This window comes from Tinamus guttatus, unplaced genomic scaffold, assembly GCF_059628265.1.
Source record: "Tinamus guttatus ecotype Peru unplaced genomic scaffold, ASM5962826v1 Tinamus_guttatus_pri_ptg000389l, whole genome shotgun sequence".
NCBI lineage: Eukaryota > Metazoa > Chordata > Aves > Tinamiformes > Tinamidae > Tinamus > Tinamus guttatus.
Genome location: NW_028288923.1, coordinates 8,425,015 through 8,444,220, shown reverse-complemented (window position 1 = coordinate 8,444,220; position 19,206 = coordinate 8,425,015). Strand labels below are relative to the sequence as shown.

At 37.8% G+C, this 19,206-nt stretch overlaps 2 protein-coding genes across 3 annotated transcripts; one reads left to right on the top strand and one right to left on the bottom strand.

Annotated features, from left to right (window-relative positions):
• Window positions 1-953: 953 nt before the first annotated feature.
• SLC7A6OS (solute carrier family 7 member 6 opposite strand) lies at window positions 954-4,776 on the bottom strand. Its single transcript, XM_088530820.1, has 5 exons — window positions 4,609-4,776; window positions 4,206-4,508; window positions 2,748-2,951; window positions 1,888-2,017; window positions 954-1,092 (listed from the first exon to the last, which is right to left on the bottom strand). Exons 1-5 carry the CDS (start codon window positions 4,774-4,776, stop codon window positions 971-973), a joined length of 927 nt encoding a protein of 308 aa, XP_088386946.1. The 3' UTR covers window positions 954-970.
• A 122-nt stretch (window positions 4,777-4,898) lies between these two features.
• PRMT7 (protein arginine methyltransferase 7) lies at window positions 4,899-19,206 on the top strand. 2 transcript variants are annotated; one of them, XM_010221693.2, is made up of 17 exons: window positions 4,899-5,021; window positions 5,970-6,006; window positions 6,882-7,031; window positions 7,531-7,639; window positions 7,977-8,089; window positions 8,804-9,045; window positions 9,194-9,371; window positions 10,404-10,531; window positions 10,953-11,091; window positions 11,460-11,543; window positions 12,872-12,919; window positions 13,456-13,545; window positions 14,210-14,371; window positions 16,070-16,144; window positions 16,928-17,088; window positions 18,298-18,394; window positions 18,989-19,206. In XM_010221693.2, exons 1-17 carry the CDS (start codon window positions 4,927-4,929, stop codon window positions 19,145-19,147), a joined length of 2,067 nt encoding a protein of 688 aa, XP_010219995.2. In that variant the 5' UTR covers window positions 4,899-4,926; the 3' UTR covers window positions 19,148-19,206. The 2 variants fall into 2 exon arrangements, with proteins under 2 accessions (XP_010219995.2, XP_088387036.1); XM_088530910.1 differs by lacking the exons at window positions 4,899-5,021; window positions 5,970-6,006 and having other exon boundaries at window positions 6,882-6,936.

Genomic DNA, 19,206 nt, shown 5'->3' with positions numbered 1-19,206 from the left:
GAACCTGCTGTGGAGTTGGGAGATTTCATTTCCCTGTGTTCCAGTAGAAGGTGGCAAGCCTTTCCCTTTTAGAGGAAGATTGTTTTAAAGACATGCAAATCAGCATGCTGAAGAAGCTTCGCCTGAACTTACACCTACTCTGTTGAGTAAAGAAAACAGTCCACCAGATTTTTTTATTTACATGGTAAAAGCTTATATTATTCTCATCCATTAATAAAAGTACAGATGAGATACCCAGCAATAAAAGGGTCAGGTCAAGGTATTTCTTGTGGCCAAACACTTGCAAAGACAAGTTTAAACAGAGAAGGAAGCACAGTGCCTTTTTGCAGGACTCCTGTTGGCCTTTATAGAAAGAGACTTGCATCTCCTGCCCTAGGGTAGACCTCTTGCAAAACCTTATGCACCAGTCACAATACTTAAGGGCTGCTGCTTACAGTCAGTAACATTATCCATCTTGATTTAAAGGATTGGGCATGCAGCTCCGAAAAAAGAGGTTTTTTTCACATCCTCAGCAGCAGAGAAGCAGGAAAAGAACAAAACAAAACACAAAACGCACCAAAAAGAGGTAGTATTTTCTGTGTATTAAGTGCTCCTATTCTCACTCATCTTTAATAATCTACCAGCGGCAGTTGGCTGACACTCTGTGACACAGCTTGGTATTAAAATGAGCTTTAGTTAGTTACTAGAATGCTGATGTCTATTCTATGTGATGCTCAAAAGCCTAACCCATGAGCGTTAGGCTGAGCCATGCCAGTTGTGGAGTTTCAGGATGCTTTTGAAAGGTCAGAAAGGAAAAGCTTGACTTAAACCCTGCTTTCCTACTGTTCCACTGAGTACAACTTTTACCAGAAAGTGCTCATCTTTCTTTTCTTTCTTTCTTAAGCTATACATTCTCATGAATAGCCACACTCATGAATAGCCATCAGCAGCTTTTTAGAATTTCATCTTAAAAAAAAAAAAAACACCACAGTCAGTCAGAATCCAAATCATGGACATCATCATATCCAAATTCTTGTAGGACCTCCTGACGGTATTTGTTCCATGTTCTTCTCCTTAAATATTGATCCTCATCACTCAAGCTTTCTTCAGACTCTAGAAAAAGAACATAACACAATTTTAGACTAATCCCTCTTTACATAAAATTATGTTAATCTGACTAATAAAAGTTTTGTTATTAACATGAAAACTACACGTTTGAATAACTGCTATATATTACATTACAGTTGAATGGTACTTGCCTGGGCTGGGGTAAAAAAAAAAAAAAAAAGGAAAGGGTGTTTTACAAGCATATAAAACATCAATCTACTACTCCTTCTCAAAACAGGTAAATCCTTTGCAATTGTAGCAGCCTGGAAAGGATTTCTGGCTTTGAAGCTAAGCATTTAAACCAGAAAAATACCTCATTCTGGAAAATTGAGTTCATTTATAACTAGTGCAGGGCTCATAAGTCTGGTGAATGATTGTTCCTGCCACACAGGACAGTAATGGAGCGCTCTTTTTGCTATGTATCATGTCATTCCATCTGAGACTAGTTCTGGAAATTTTGACTTTCCTTTAATCTTGAGGATTTTGCAACTCTGAAAGCTAAATTCATAGGATTTGAAGTCAGTTACTACATGTTGGTTCCACAAGACATGGTGAACCAATGTAACTGCTCATCCCAGCTTTCAAAAGTTCATATTCTCCTTCATCTCTGTGCAGTGTCCACCTACTTTGCCATGGTGCCAAATAGTTCTTTTCTGATCTGATCTAACCCCTTATAATAGGCAAAAAAAAAAAAATAGTAGTGCAAGGTTTGCATTTTTAGAATGAGGAAATGTCAAAAAAAAAAAAAAGTGATTTAAATGTGCATAGCACAAAAGCAGACAGTACTTCTAACAAGCACACCTTTTTCTCCATCACCATCTTCCTCGGGTAAGAACTCATCTTCATCAGGATAGTCATTACGCCAATTATTTTCATCGTTTTCATCATCCTCATCTTCATATATTTCCTCTGGAATATGATCATCATCTACCTGCAAGTCAACATGGCAGAGAACGTTTATTATTTTAAAAAAAAAAAAAAAAAAAGTCTTCAGACCATAAAACAGAGCTAAGATACTGAAAGCATAGCAACTCTGTTGTGGTGAAAAAGGTGAGCTATGCCTTTAAATGTTCTAGTGTTGCTGAAGTTGATGTCAAAAATAATCCTACTCATTTCAGCAGTACTGTAATAGTTGAAGAAAAAGCCGCTTCAGGTTCCTTATATGCAAAGCCTATTGACCACAGTATCCATGCAATGGAAAAAGAATGCTTACACTCTAGAGAACTTCACAATCACTGAAGGCTATTTCCTTAATACAAGAAAAGACCTTAAGATGATAAATGTAAATCGTCAAAAATTGAGGACTTGCTCCTTTCCCAAACTGATTTACATTTCACTTGCTACCTCCATGCAAGTGACAAATGAGTTGTGGATTACTTAAGTTTATATTGTGTGTTAGTTTGCCAAACTGAGGTCACTCAAGTCTTTCTGAGTGCACCAACACAACCCCTTCAGTTTTCACTGTCACATCATCATTTGCTCTCATCAGCAGTAACCTGAGCTAGCATGGGCAATTACTAAAAGCTTAACAGAGAGGTCCCTCTGCAAGAGTAGTATCTTCAAAGTATCTTTCTTGGCATGGTCACTTTTTATGTTAGGACTTGAAATATGTTTATTCATGGTCTTTCTAAAGCAGAAATACCAGTTTACCCCATACTTACCAGTTCATACTCCTCCTTATAGGGCTGGACAGAAAGGATATTTTGGATCCAACCAGGGGCCGATGTTTCCATATAGTAGATGTCATAAACATACTCATCTTCTTTCTCATGGTGTTCTGCTTTCTTACTACCTTCAGAAACATTTAAACGCTCACGAATCATCTCTACTGCATTGCAAAGAATCACATCTGGATCACTGGTTTTCTGTTGTCAAAAAAATAAACATGCATTACCAATGCAATCAAACACACAGAGCTTTAGGCACAGGCAATAGCTTTGTTTGCAGATAGCAGCCAATATCTAGTTAAGGATGATCTTGTAAGAGGTTAGAATTAAAATATTTCCTACTGGAATACTATTTGGAACATTTCTATTCTAAAATAGAAAAACATTAAAGAATTTTCAAATTAACCTAGTGTACAGCCATGCCTTTTTTGGGGGGAAGAAAACTTCTAGAACAAGTTCATTACCAACTGCTGAAGGAAAATGACTAATTCTGTACAACTGTTAGCCTGTTTCTGATGACTTTGGTTGAAATGACATGTTTTAAAACAGGCTATGATTTGTACAGCATCCCTGCAACATGCAAATTGTAAAGATTTATATATACTGGCATTAACAATATGCTAGTAGACTACAGTCTCCCAGGAGATAGGGGAAAATAAAACTAATCAAGAGGTACAGGCTGACAGACACTGTAGACATCTTTAATTTCTTCCTTCTCCTCCGAGACAGAAGAAACTTGATGACAGCTCGTTGATCACTTGCTCGCAGATGTATTCTCTTAACACACAGCCTTTAAATCTTCCTCAGAGCTGTGATGGGCTGTATTAAGTGAAGCATCCAAGTGTACTTTATATATAAAGAGCTACTAAAGAAAGGTATAAACACACCCCCTTTTTACATGGTTGCAATTATTTTTAATAATAAAAAGTCTTCTTAATGCACTGTATGCAGTACAACCCTACATAGAAGGTAGAGCTTTTTTACACTAAAACCATTCTAGAAATTAAATAGATGCTTCTCCAACTGAAGGCATACTTAATTTATAATACCATGAAAACAGAACACAGGGGCTAAGAAGCCTGTCCAACACCTAAGAGTTCTGCTAAAAATTAAATACATAGTTAAACTGTATACTGGGATTCTGAGAAAGCAAGGATCAAAGCTATTTTCCTACCTTCCCTACAAGGGACATTCTTAGGCATGTGGGTAGATGGAGAGACAGACAAGTAGAATTTTTCATGGATAGAAAGTGGAGTAGAAGTCTGTAAAACCTCCAGGGCTCCACCTGGCAGATGAGCGTGAGCATTTAGGCATCTGAACAGGCCATGGGAAAAAACAGGCCTTTTCTGCAATGGCAAATGCTGTAAGGCTGTCAGCAGCATTACTCCATTTTAGAATCATTATATAAATAGATACAAACTCCATAAATGCACATTAAGTCCGCTTGCCAACCTGCGGGTTTGCTTCCACCGCCTCCTCCTCTTGCACGATATCAAAAAGCTGAAATTCCCCAGAGAAACCAGCGCTCTCCTCGCCTCCAGCCGGCACTGCGGCATCCTCCGCGGCCGGGGCGCCGGGCGCCGCAGAGGGCCGGTGTCCGGTCACCACGCGGTAGCGGCTCTCCCTGCGGCTCTCCTCGCGGGCGGCGCGCAGCTCCCGCTGGATGCGCTGCGCGCTGCCCGCGGAGGGCCGCGCGGCGCGGGCCGCCCTGCTGCGCCTCGCCCCTTCCTCCACGTACTTCTCGACGGGATCATCCTGCGCAGCGGAGACAGGGAACGGGAGGAAAGACCCCAACGGCTCCCGTGCGCGGACGTTAGCCCGGACCCCAACGGCCCCCGGCGCCGCGCCGCCCTACCTTGGAGCAGACGGTGGCCACGAGCTTGAAGAGCTCCTTCTCGAGGCGCGGGGAGCCCGGCGGGCCGCCCGCCTCGCCGCGCCGCCGCTTGCAGGCGAGCAGCAGCGCCTCGGCCGGCTCCGGCCCGCCGCGCTTGCGCTTCACGCGCAGCACGGCCGCCCGCTCCATGGCGCCGCGCGGCACGGCGGGAGCGGCGCGCGGCACGGCGGGAGCGGCGGCGGCTCGCGCGCCCCCTGAGGCGGCCGCCATGTTGGTGTGAGCGTCGTCCCGGCGGCCGAGTGGCGGCTCTGCGCGTTCCGCGGCCGAGCGAGGGCGGCCATGAAGACCTTCTGCGGGAGAGCTAACCCCACCACGGGCGCCATGGAGTGGCTGGAGGAGGACGAGAGCTATGACTATCACCAGGAGATTGCGAGGTGGGCCTTGCGCCGCGGCGGCTTTGCTCGCTCGCGAAGAAAAGCGAAAAGCGGCTGCGTTTGGTGACGGGTTTCGTGATTTATCTCAGGGGAAGCCTCCAGGCTTGCCCAGTATGGTTACGATGAATATCGTGCAGGGGAGATGTCTAAACGTACTTTTTTTTTTTTTTCTGTAAATATTCTGTAAGTCATTTTCTTCTAAGTGTCCCTCAATGTTTTTTTAGGTGTTCATTATCATACTGACAGTCACTGAATCGTGCCCAAGTCTTCTTGAAGCTCTAGTTCAATAAATAATTGATGGCGGTATATACCTTTGGTAACTTGTTAAGGGCTTAATGCAATGGCCAGGGAAGGTTACATTTTAGTGCATTTTCCAGCAGTGTGACACACAGAAATGGGGACCAGAGAAATGTGAAAAATCATTATTTGAGTCTTAGCAACAAGGTTACCAATAAATGAAAATGGCTCAAGTCATTACTGATTTAGTTAGAGGATCTAAATTGCAGTGTATCTCAGTTTGCCACTAACATTGACTTTTAGTGCAGGAGATCTTAGAAGCAGATATTTGACAGATACTAGATTGTCCTTCATTGCCATCCTTACGTGTTAACCTGCTATTGACTAACCTGCTGTTAACCTATCCCAGTTCACAGCCGTTTGTCCATAGGGCCACGTATCGGGTCCATTGCTAAAGAGAGAATATGTAGCAGCATAGCTAGAATAGTCTAAAGAGAGAATATGTAGGAGCAATTCACTCATTCATGTATATGCTGATGATTAGACCATTGACATAACATCATTCCTTAAATCTGGGAAGGAGCAACCAGAGCACGTCATCTCCTGCCTTAGATCTGCTGCCTTAGATAACCTTTCTTTTACTGAGACCTAGCAGCTTTGTGCTATGCTTTGCAGTAGGTAGTATTTTGATTGGAATTCTGTTTATTTTAGGTCACGCTATGCAGATATGCTCCATGATAAAGACAGAGTAAGTATAGAAGCAAATACTTTTTAAAGGGTGAGAAAATGTTTATTTCCTCCCTTTTGAATAGCTGTCAGTGCATGAAGTGTTAAGATTTGTGCCCTTTATGAGACCAGTCCTGCTGTTGTATTAACAGATGCCTTCTTATATTTTGAAAGATCAGGAATTATTTGCAAATGTTTGGTAAATTGTTTGGAAAGGAATTACTAATATAAATTGTTACATATGGAGTGAATGTAACTATATATTTTGGTATGTTGTAACTGGCGGCAGCATTTGATTTCTCTCCTGTTATTAATGTTGATGTGCATGTACCTCCACTCAACAGCACATAACCGTCATCCAATATCTAGTCTCATATATTGTTTCCCATACATGAATGTTTTCCAGTAGAGATAGAAATGAATCTAAATTCAAGATACTTCAGTTTTTTACTGTCGCAGGGACTGTATCATTATGCAAGTGAAAAGTGGTTGAAGTAATCCAGAAAAGTAGTAGTATCTCAGATGGATCTGCTTATTATATGTTCCAGAAAATTCCTGTATTTTTAAATTGTGCATGCAGTGTAAACAGCAGACTGATGAATGCCTTGGTGAATAGTGCAGTAAAGACTGATCTGTTTTAATGGACTAATGTACTGTTCACTTCTGCTGTATCACTAAAGAAAACTTCCTCCAGAAATGCTTGCTTTTGCTGAAAATGAATCTGACTTCAGAAACGTAAAAACTGTCTTTAGGCCTTTTTCTAATTTTAAACTCCTATAGTCTGAGAATGCAAGATTCTTGCACAAAAATTAAGTGTATATACATATATATGTTAATTTTGCAAACTAAATATATAAACATATGAAAGGTGGCTTATAGTTCATCTTCCTTTGACAGAATGTGAAATATTACCAAGGTATCCGTGCTGCAGTGAGCAGAGTAAAAGAAAGAGGTGAGAAAGCAATTGTTTTAGACATAGGGACTGGCACAGGACTCCTGTCTATGATGGCAGCTTCGGCAGGTGCAGATTTCTGTTACGCTGTTGAGGTAAGCATCTGTTACTGACTGCACACACTTCTGCTTTCCAAAATAGGAAGTGCTGAGGTGTTGGGTAGCATGTATGTCCGTAATCTACTTTTTAGAAGGCTTGTGCAGTTGTTCCATCTGCATCATCAGTGGTATAGATTCATTTGCTTATTTATGTTGTAGTTTCTGAAGTGCAAGTTTGATATACTTATGATCAGTCACAAATTTTTTAATGTAAATGCTAAGAACTTCTTAACATAAATTATACTTTGAAAATTTAAATTGGGACAGCTTTTGGAGGCAGCTCTTAGTTCAGTTTTTAAGAATGACATTGCAATTTTATGAATTTCTGAAATTCTGAAGTGAGGTTACTGTCCGGATTCATGGTAATGAACCTAAAATAGGAAAATGTGCAAAATGTGTTAATTTTTGCAGGGCTAAATATGCTGTGGTTTGGGTTGCTTTTTATTTCGAATGCTGATGTTAGCTTATCGGTGTGTTATACTCTTACTGTTTGTAGGTTTTCAAGCCCATGGCTAATGCTGCTGTGAAGATAGTGGAGAAAAATGGTTTTAGTGACAAGATCAAGGTAATCAACAAGCACTCCACTGAAGTTACAGTTGGGCCAGGTAAGGATAATAAACCTAAGTTAAAAAATAATGTGAAGTCAAGAAATGTGATTTTTGTTTCCAGTTAATTTTAATTAAGCAAATCTTTTCTCCAGAAAGCGATATTAAAAGGTTATTTCAAAAAGAAGTGTTTGTAATAGTATTCCAGTAGTCATTTGAATTTCATGATAAACTTTTAAAGGAAAATACTGAATTTGCATTATTCTATTACGAGAAATGAGTTTTTGAATGACTTGTCTTTACAGCATGGCTTGGTCTTGAAAGAGCTAGAGAGAGCTTTATGCTCTTTTGAGAGAGAGTATAAAGTGGCAGTATGATGTTAAATTGTGTCTTTTAGATGGAGACATGCAATGTCGTGCAAACATCCTGGTAACAGAATTATTTGATACCGAGCTGATAGGAGAAGGAGCTCTACCAACCTACGAGCACGCACATAAGCATCTTGTACAGGTAAGAAGGTAGAAATTGACAAAGTGCCAGGCCAGTCCTTAAGGAAACTCCTTTATCCTTGGTGGAATAAGATGAAGATTACTTAGATTTCTGTATCCTTTGTAAATAGGCCGCTAGCTGTGCTATTTTCTTATCTGTACTAAATTCTTATTATAATTTTACACAAAAATTTTGGATCTTATTTTACCAGTTGTATACAGAGGATATTACTCTCATTACTGCTCCCTATATATAGACATATAAACATTATAGACAATGTTTTTTTTTTTTCATAACAAGTTACATGTTCTCTAGTCTTTAAAGAAGGATAGAAAGTTGTCATTGTCATTGAACAAACATTCAAGTCATTATTTACTCATTGCTTATGTCAAACTGTGTTGATAGCTTAGCAGTCATCTTTGAATAGCTCTCATCTCAGAATGAGTGCAGGAACATGCATTTAACTGAAGCTGGGAAACAGATTGATACTGTGGCCTTGCTAACCTACACTGAACAGATAGATAAGTGTGTCAAATTTCACAAATAAAAAGACAAAGGACAGATGTTCTAATATTACAGAAGTCTCTGAAATAATCAGAATTTAAAAATTCAAAGCTTCTAGTCCAACTACTTTGTCTCTATAAATTGGTTCACATTTCATTTAAATTATTGTTCCCATGTGTTCGTAAGTCAACCATATTGAATGCATTTATCTTTTATTTTGAACACTCACAGGAAGGATGTGAGGCAGTGCCTCATAGGGCAACAGTCTATGTCCAGCTAGTGGAATCCAAACGAATGTGGTCTTGGAACAAGCTATTTCCTGTTCATGTTGAAGCAGAGGATGGTGAAAAAATTATTGTCTCTCCGTCAGAAATGGAGAACTGTCCAGGTGTTCCTTCGGTTTGTGATATCCAATTGAATCAGATGCCTTCAAGCGACTTCACTATCCTTAGTGATGTTGTGACAATGTTCAGGTGAGAGAATAGTTAGGCATTGTTTTGTTTTGCACAAAATCTTCCTGTTATGTCTTTTAAATACAAGTTGTGTATTCAGCTTAGGAAATTGATGAAAGTTTTGGAAGAATACTGAATTATTTATTCTCCAATGTTTTCTTCACTGCAGTGTGGATTTCAGTAAGCCAGTAAGGAGTGCTTCTACATGCTACAGAGTGCAGCTGGAAACTATAAAGTCTGGCAAGGCACAAATTGTACTTTCCTGGTGGGATATTGACATGGATCCCTCTGGGAAGATAAATTGTACAATGGCTCCGTACTGGGTAAAGCCCACTTCTACTCTCCAGGTAAAATACCCAGCCTTTGGTTACTGTTATGATCCGTTAGTAATTATTTTAAGTAAAGATCATACTGAGTATTTTAAGCAGCTGTCTCTTAAACTATATAGAAATTTTGATGTATTGGAAGATGGTAAAAACACAAATCATAGAAATGTAAATAATAGTATCTACACATTTTGTGTTTAAGCAATAGGAAGCTTAAAAACCAAAGCTGTCTTCTAGACACAAAATTCTTGATTTTTTTTTTCTTACCTTCAGGAAATAAAATTTTGTGCACATTTTATTCTTAAATAGTTTCCCTTCCTAGTCAAAATTGTAATCTGTGTTTTGCTTCTGTGTATTTTTCTATCAATTTTTTAAACGAAAATGAAGTAAGATTATAATAATATAATCATACTCCCATAAAAAAGGCTAGTGCAGAAAATTGCTGGGTATTTAAAGGAATGCAGGATCACAACTAAATCACATTCCTGTGCTTTATGGGAATAACTAGTTGGATAAACTTATTCAACAGGAAAGCACAAAACAATTGTTTACTCAAGAGCAAAATTTAAAGCAAACAACTTCAGGGCATCTGGTCAATTTAGACTGTGCAGGGTACTCTGCTGCTTTTTGAAACAGAGAATAGTATAACTCTTGGATCAGAATGACACTAAGCAAGCTCATATGATTCAGGAGGCTCCAAGCTCTGTCACTGTCAGCCATTCAATAAAGCTTTCTAAAGAAGTGAGGAGGTAAAAGAGTATTGTAAATGCAGAAAAAAAATCTATTTTCATGTGATAAAATGCAATCTTAGTGAGCAAGCCAGTGATCTCATGTTTATTTTTCGGTAAGAAATCTATATAGAGTGGGTTTGTCCACTGTGCAATATTAGTCCTTACTCAGTCTTACTGATTGGAACAGGATTCTTTCATTACATTTTTTATGTATAACAGATGCTTCAAAGTCATGCCCATTCTTAATAGTTTCCTGTTACTTGTTTACTTTTAATGTACTGTTCATGAGTTAAATGGTAAGGTTTTGTTTGTGCCTTTTCAGTGGCGAGATCACTGGATGCAGTGTGTGTATTTTCTTCCAAACGAGGAGCCAGTTTTCCAGGGTGAGAACGTGTACCTGACCGCCTATCGTGATGAGTATTCTGTATGGTATAAGCTCCAGAAAGCCAGGTAACTTTTGCTCCACCTAAAAGGAACTGAATTGTTTTGGCTGCAATGGCAATAGCAGCCCTGTTTTTAGAAATCAATGCCAGTTTTAAAAATGCATGCCTGAACTGCATATCCCTTCCTGTATCTAGGAATCCAAGCTTTTCTCTAAAATGACAAAGCCTAAAAAAACCATCAGAGTCAGTGGGAAAGGTGTTTTTTCTTATTATTTTCTTTCTTTTTTTCTTTCTGTTAGTGAAAATTGGCTCTTTTTCCTCTTTTTGTTTGCAAATGCAAAACTCAAAACTTAGATTGTAGAAAATTTGAATCAGTAACAGTGAAGTCCACATGCATGAATATGTGTCTTAGCTAAAATATATAAATTTACCCGCTTGAGGAAGACACATTAGTGATTCTGTAGCTAACACTTTTTTTTGTTTTCCAGAGAAGAAGAGAATAAAGCAGATGTTCATGTTGAGAGTCCTGTTTGTAGATGTCAGGCTCATCTTCTTTGGAATAGACCACGCTTTGGTGAATTAAATGACCAGAACAGAACATGCCAGTACATCAAGTCTTTGGTGAAAGTTAGTACATGTTGCCTCATGGTTTCTGTAGTATATGTTTTTGTCTTTTTATCTGCAGTAAATATTAAAGGATTCATTGCTGTCTTGCTAAGGAGTTTGTTCACAGAGTGCATTTTATGTAAAAACAGTTTTTAATGATCCTGGAGAAATTGGAACTTGTTTCCCTAAACACATAGTATATGTTTGTGTGAGTTCTTTGTGACTTACAGCAAGTATTATATGAACATTGCTGACATGATTTGAAACATTTTTATTAATAACATTCTTATGTTTACGTATTGGTGGAAAAAAAATACCATCAGAACACCTAGAATTTGAGAGCTTTTCCCTCCTAAATGGGAATAATGATGACTATTTATTTTCTATAGGTCCTGAAAACAGATAGCGTTTGCCTCTGCATCAGTGATGGCAGTCTGCTGCCTGTGTTGGCTCACTATCTTGGGGCAAAACAGGTATAGTACTTCTTGCTGTTTTTATCTAGTCTTAACATTTTAGCTTGGAATTTTCAGTTTTCTGTTACAATTCAGTATTCCAGTCCTTTATTTCATTTACTTCAAGTGGTTTTTTAATGACAGGTGAGAAAGAATCTCTCACTCTGTTTAAATGGGAAATGAAATCTATCCCTGGTCAAGCTGAAGTTTAGGAAGACATCGAAGTCAACAATTCTGGTGTTTAGTCTGTGCACTGCCAATCTGAAAAGATTTGGTGAAATGGAAAGGATATTCTGGTGTTTTGCTGAAATCTAAAACCAAATCTTTGGCAAAACAAGTTCCTTGGTTGATATAATTGCTTGACTTTCATCTGGCAGATGATAGATGATAGGCTAGCCAGGGAATTAGGTCACTTTGACAGAGATCTAGATTGCTTTTGAGATTGGCATTGTTTAGCCATGCTTTATCTGTGGTTTGGTTTTGATCTACAACACCTTGTTTTGGTGGCAGACTGATGACTGACTGCTGCATGTGCTTATATTTTTTCAAGGAATTGTTACAAACCCCTCTATATTTTGATAAGCCTCTGTACGTTTAGTTTACATCATGAAATTCAGTGTGCCCACTTGAGGTTTAAAAGATCAAGTAGAATAAAGCACAAAGACTGTAAGTTCAGAAGGTTGGTGTCCTGCAGTCACATCTAAATGCTAGCATATACTAGCTCTCTTCAGCTAGCATAGTGAGGTCACGCTAAACCACACATACAGGGAGTAAGTGGGGCCATGCGGCCAATTTTAAGTTAATTTTTTCTTTTTTCCACCGAGTTGAAGTCAACGGTACTCTATTCAGCAGCTTCCAGATAGAAAGCACTTCTTCATAAAGCTTCCACTGTAACAGAATCTTTCTTGCTTCAGTAAAGAGTAAATCCCCCATGTTGTCAAAATGGAATTTTGAGTTCTGGGATGATGACACTTTGGATTTAACAATGTTTTGCTGTAACAGTTTTCTGTATAGGAATATGTTTGTGTTTGCCCAGAGGCAGCAGTATGTCTATAGCAACTGTTAATATTCTGTGTGTGTGTCTTAAAAATGGAAAATAAGTAGTGGTGGTGTTTTGTTTTAACAGCTGTCAAAATAACATCATTAGGCCTGTACTTGTTAAGTAATTTGTTTTGTAAGAAAGACACAGCAAAGAATTGCAGAATAGATGGAAGATGTTTATGAGATAGCTATGTGCAATTTTCAGTTTACTGGGGCATGAAAATAGTTCCTTATTGTTCATTTATTAATCTTTTAATCAAAACCAATAATGTTCATTTGACTGACTATTGTGTGGCATTTCTTTTTAGGTGTTTACAGTAGAAAATTCTGCTGTGTCCCGTTCTGTTATGGGAAAAGTGAGTATTTAGTGTTCCGTTTAAGCAATAAATGAACTCTTGAGGTTCTCAGGGCCAAAACTGTTGACTTTTTTTTGTCTTTGTATCAACTGCTTAGAGGTTATATCAGATTAATGAATCATTAATCATACAGTCTGACTGTGGGAAGTATGTTTCACTGTTTATTTGATGCCCCAAGCATATACTGTGCTGCCCTTGTCATAGATAGATAGCAGCGATAGATAAAAGCCAAATTGTTGATTTTCGAGGATTAGTAGAATGTGGGAGCATTGTGTAGCTTGCACCACTGGCACCCTGTAGTTCGGTTTTCCTGGTGAGACAGAACATTGGGAATGCTCCTCTCCTGTTTGGTTCTCAGGAGGCTGCAGGCTGTGGGTCTTAACGGCAAGTGAGGTTTCCACTACCAGCTTAAGTTCTTTTTGGATAGTGGTTTCTTTATGGTCCATTTTGATTTAAAAGTACTATTTTGGTACAAGTTTTAATCTTTTGCAGCTTTTAACAAAGAAAGACTAAATTACTTCTTTTTTTGTTTTTAGTTCTTAAAAGCAAATGATGTTGAGGATAAAATTAAAATACTAGAAGCACGTCCTGAATCACTGACATCCTCTGATTTGGAAGATAAAAAAGTATGTAACAGTTGTTCAGTACTGAATTTGGAGGAGAAAGGGGATGGAGAAGGTGAAAACAAATTTTGCTTTCCTATGAGTTACCATAACTACAATTAATCCCATTATATCTCAGTTCATATAAAAGTGTAATGAGCAGGTGTTTCAGATTTTGTCCTACTGAAACTAAGTGATACTTAGTTTATATGTTTGTTTATTTATTTATTTATTTATATTTATTTTAAAAGAGTATGACTTTCCCTACAGCAATTGTAAGGGCATTTAAACTGCATATGGTTTAACTGCATATGTTAAGCTGTAGCTCTTCCCCAAGCCAATCAAAAGTCTGCCTGGAAGTGTTAAAGCTTTTTAAAATAAAAAATACAAGCTTTGGTAAATTTTATTACATACTTTCTGACCTAAAACTGCAACGTTCTTTTTCATATTTTGTAGAAGGAAAAGTAATTTTAGCATTCACTTACTAAAAATAGAAAAAGCAGCCTGTCATGCAGGATATGGAATACTTAGTAGTTAGATCCTTGGAGAGTTGCAGGAGTTCTCATCTAGTCAGCTTTGCTTGCTTTATTGCATTGTCAACAACTGAAAATATAACCAGCCTGTGTTGTTGTTTAGGCTGCTGTTCTTTTTTTATAATTCTCTTTATCTCCCTCTTCTTTCTGACAAGATTTCAGTTCTTCTTGGAGAGCCATTTTTTACTACAAGCCTGTTGCCATGGCATAATCTGTATTTCTGGTATGCTAGGACAGCTGTGACCATGCATCTTGCCAACGATGTCACTGTCCTGCCTCAGTCTGCTTCTTTGCACGTGATGATTGTGGAGTTTCAGGTGAGATTGTTTATAACCATGCATTTCAAATGAAATCACTTACAAGTGAGTACTCTTTCAGTATTTCTTTGTAATTTCAAATTCCTTTCTCTTAATATTACCCTCTTTGATATGTAGTTAGCAGACTTTAAATTCTTTGTACGACGCCAAGGGAAATGGACGCATTTTACTTTTTAGGGTTATTAATAATCTAAAAGAGGTCTTATTTTCCAAAGGTCAAGCTGCAGGTGTCTTAGGATGAGCATATGCAATCATTGATCACTTTAAAATGTAAGCTGTAGTGAGTACAAGTTATCTAGTTGCTCTCTATCACTGGTGTACTTGCCTTTTTCCTTAGGCATTGCTGTTAGCTGCTTTTAGATATAGCATATAGTAGTAGTATTGTTCAAACTTAGAAAGACTCTTCTTGCACAGCACTCTCTTTGTCTATAGCTCTCTAATACTAAAGATAATAGCAGAGCTGGCTACAGCCAGGATACATGCATGTGTGGGTTTGGTGTTTTATTTTTTATCCCCAGGCTGTTTTATGAGCTTTCTAAGAGATGATGAAAAGCAACAGTGACAATTTTGCATTTACAGTAAAAAAGGGTAACAGAGTAAATGGTTTTCCTGCTTGGCATTTCCTGAATACCCCTTCCAGCAATGCCATTCAACAATGTTGTAGGAAATTGCACTGAATTGCTAAGAAAGGTGGAATGCTTAAATTACTTTACTTAAAGACTATTGGGTAAACCATAGGGAGATTCTGTATAGTCTCTCTAGTCCATGATATATTCAGAGATGAGGGTATAACAGCACTTATTTAAGTTTATAGTATTCTTGATGACTTCTTGTAAAGTAGAAATCCAGTGAGCAATACCCAGTACAAGCAGAAATGTTTGAGATTTCTCAGCACAAAAATGAACAGGCAATAAAATAGGTGTAGCTGAAATTAGTGATTGTTCTTATTCCATTAGAGACCATTATTGCCATCTTTTGAGCTAAATTACTGTCAGTCCAGTGATTGCTAAGCTCTGTCAAAAGCATAGTAATGGTCTGTAAGAGTGTATTGCCTTCAGTCTGTCTGGTGGTTGCCCTTTTCCTGGCTCTAGCTAATCTCTTAACATATTTTCCCATTAAATACAAAGGAAATATTCTGTGGGGAAATATTTTTCTCAACAGAACCGTTTCTCTAAATAGCTTTTTTTTAATGATTGCATGGACGTGACTATTACAGTAAGAATTCAGATCTCACAGTGGGGAAAAAGTGTTGATTTTTAGAACAGGCCTGACATTTGGAACATTTCTCTTTCTCTGAAGGTGGATCCAATATGTAATGCTTGTGTTGCTTCTTCACGAGTCTACTAGCTGTATATTTTGTGAGAAGAATGATGTTTTTTGTCATTTGAGAAAAAAGGTCAGGTGAACTTATCTAGACCAATTCACTTAGCAAAGACTAGAAAAAAAAATCTCTCAAGTTTGTGAGAACATTAGATGCTACTAATCAGATCTGAATTCTATTCTGTATTTTAAAGATGCAATGTGATATGTCCTGTTATGTAGCATCTAATTGGTTGACTTAGTGTGGGAAAGGCCTAAGTATTTTTTTTTCCTATTTTTTTTTAAAAGTTGGTGCATGCACTTTACTGGTAACAGTTTTAATTCATAACTGAAAACTTTTCCTTTAAAAAAAAAAACAAAACTCTGTTTTCTTCTAAGGATTTGTGGAGAATCCGGAGTCCATGTGGCACCTGTGAGGGTTTTGATGTCCGCACTATGGATGATATGATTAAAGTAAGAACACTCAAAATAATTTTAACACAAGTTTCAGCAAAACAGAACAAAACTCACTTTGGCTTGAAAAAGTATCTATGAACACTTCAGTGTTCATATTTTACATTAAAAAGGCATGGTTTTACTTCTACCTAAACACAATGGCTGTTTAATTTTTACAAAATAGAATGACTTCTTTGGTATGGTGTTTGGTTTTATGTTTCTTGTCATTTGACAAACTGTTCAGCACTGCACTGAAAATACTTGCATTAATTCAACAAGGGAGGTAAGAAACCTTGTTCTCAAAACTTTATTTGGAGATTGATATTAAATCAGCTGGTAGTTGTTCATCAATGAATTCTCTTGCCCTTAGGTTAGTGTTTAGAGTTCTTTAAATGCCTTTAGGTTAGTGCTTTAAAGGGAAGAAGGCTTTTTGGCTTTCAAGAAATAGATATGAAGGGTGAGATTTCTGTCAAAACTTCTAGAGCTGTAGTGCATCTCCGTTATCTGAACTGGCCTTTTAAGTTGCCTTTATAGTCCTCATGGAGAAGTATAGGCAGTTCTGGAGTAGAATTTGTCATGAGGGGGACAAAAAGAAATTGTATGCGTTGTGTTTTTAAAGTACGTATTTCTGCCTGTTTGACCACTTTGGACCATGGTGCTAATAATTCATGCTTCTAGTAGATGTTTTTTTGTCATACACAGTCATAAACGTTCAGAGTCTAGGTCAGTGAGTAACTTGAAAACAAGGACTGTTAGCCTTTGGACTGTTTTTACATAATTTTATTACTATCTTTTCTTCAGAATTCTCTGAATTTTAGAGAGTCCAAGGAAGCAGAACCTCACCCTTTGTGGGAATATCCTTGCAAATCCCTCTCAGACCCCCAAGAAGTTTTGACATTTGACTTCAGAAGGGCAGTACCAGAGCACGGTCTCAGCTCAGAAGGTTCTTTGAACCTTTTACGGTGAGTTTTTTGTTCATGGCAAGTATTCACAACATAGTGACAAATCTTTTTTATTATTTTTTTTAAACCTCACATTCCATTTCTGTGTACTGTGCTTAATTAGTAGAATCGCCTTTAACACTATCAAAAAATGTTACCTAAAATTATGGAAGCTGCTGTGACACTGACTTTCTGTGTCTTTCTTTGGATTCACCCTGTCTACCTTCCTAGATAGCTCACAGGCAGCTGTATAGTATTAAGGGTGAGATGTCTGTATTTGAAAAAATAACTTTTTATTAGATTGTTATCCTCATTTAGAATATAAAGAGATTAACTTACATTCCAGAGAGAACAAACCTGTGTGTGGATGACTTTAGTCTTTCAGTTTATTCCCTATTTTCTGAGTTCTTGCAGAAACAGCTCCTATTTAACCTTCCAAATTCCATTTAATAGCGTTAAAGTATACAGTATCCTTCCCTTTAACTATAACTAGCTTTTGATATTTGTCATATGTCTTCAGAGATATTTTTCACTATTATCTAAGGTACAGACTCTAGTTTATTCTGTGTAAAAATGAAATGCTGTTAGAAAAATTTAAAAAAATAGGGGAATTTGCATTTAACTTTTTCTAGAGCTTACACAATCTAAACACTGCTTTAGTTATGCTGTGCCTGTTTGTGACATCAAATTCATGTCCCTAAATCCCTTTAAGTATTTGTGTGCTCCAGATTATTTTTTTGGGTAAAATTCTTGGGAGAACCCAGAACCTTCTGCATGGGATCTCTGTGTGTTGGAACCAGTTGTTTTTACCGGCATCATGTTAGCATGACTTCTGCTTCTTAATGGAGCAGGAATTGGTGAAGTAAGATGGGTTACATAGTAAACATCAGATCCACAATCCCAAATCTAGAAATAGTGGAAGCTGGGGTACCCGAAGGAAATACTTCCCAGATAGGCTATATGATTTCTTCCATTTTATCTTAAATGCTTGTTAAATGACTACAGATCCTAGCAGAATTAGTTAGGTCTTAGTTTGTTTGCTCTTCTCTTTCTCAGATTTCAGATCTGCACATGCTAAAAAACTTGCTAACCACTGACAGATTTATTCAACTGCTCGACTTTTCCAAATGAAGTACTTAGGCATTTCTAAACCTCATGAGAAATAGGCGCAGTATGAAGTTAATGCTAAGATGATATTTAATTTTTGGCTCCGGTCTCTTCTTTCTCCAGGAAGGGCAAGAGCCATGGAGCAGTTCTGTGGATGGAATATCATCTTACTGCTGATACCTCTGTTAACACAGGGCTGACACAGATTTCAAATGACAAGGTATTTATTCAATCTGTGGTTTATTACTCTTGTAAAGTCTACAGTATTACAATGCTGAAAAATATATCTTGCTTGCCCTGTTGCCTTAGTTTGTGTAGTGCTACTTGTTACTCTGAATATTATGTAGACAGTATTAGTAGAATTGTCTCTTCACCCTTTTTGTGCTAGCAGGAGATAGACCTTAAAGCAGAGAATCTGAGTCAGATTCAGATGCTTCTGCAGTTTGGAACCACACTCAAAACATCGATAGGGTGCTAGTTTGAAGTAGCATTTATTCATGCGCCTGCCTTTCCTCAGTTAAACAAAAGCAAAAACTTTGAGAGGAAGGAGCCCTGAATATTTTCTCTATTCCATTTAAATATGCCAATCCATTTTCTCAACATCACTGTGCAGTATAATATACCGGATTTAAGTAAATTTGTTCTGGATTTAAATGTTAGGCATTCGTGTAATGAAAGTATGCCAGTGAAAGTGAGAACATTATCTGATCTTTCTACACTGAATTGTGGGCAAGAACCGTCATGTTCTTGCTGCATTACCACTGTCCAGTACTGCGGAGTTGTGACTACTTTCCCTTCTAACTCTCTCCTGTAGGGAAACTGTGAATGGAATCCCCACTGCAAGCAAGCCGTCTATTTCTTCAGTTCTGTTATTGACTCAGAAAATCAAACAGAGCTGCCTAGTGCTGTCGAGTATGCTATGAATTTCAACCCAAAGACAGGAGAAATTACCATGGATTTTAAGCTATTATAGAATACTTGCCTTTTACTCATGTTCCTAAATTATAATAAACATACGTGGTATTCTTTGTA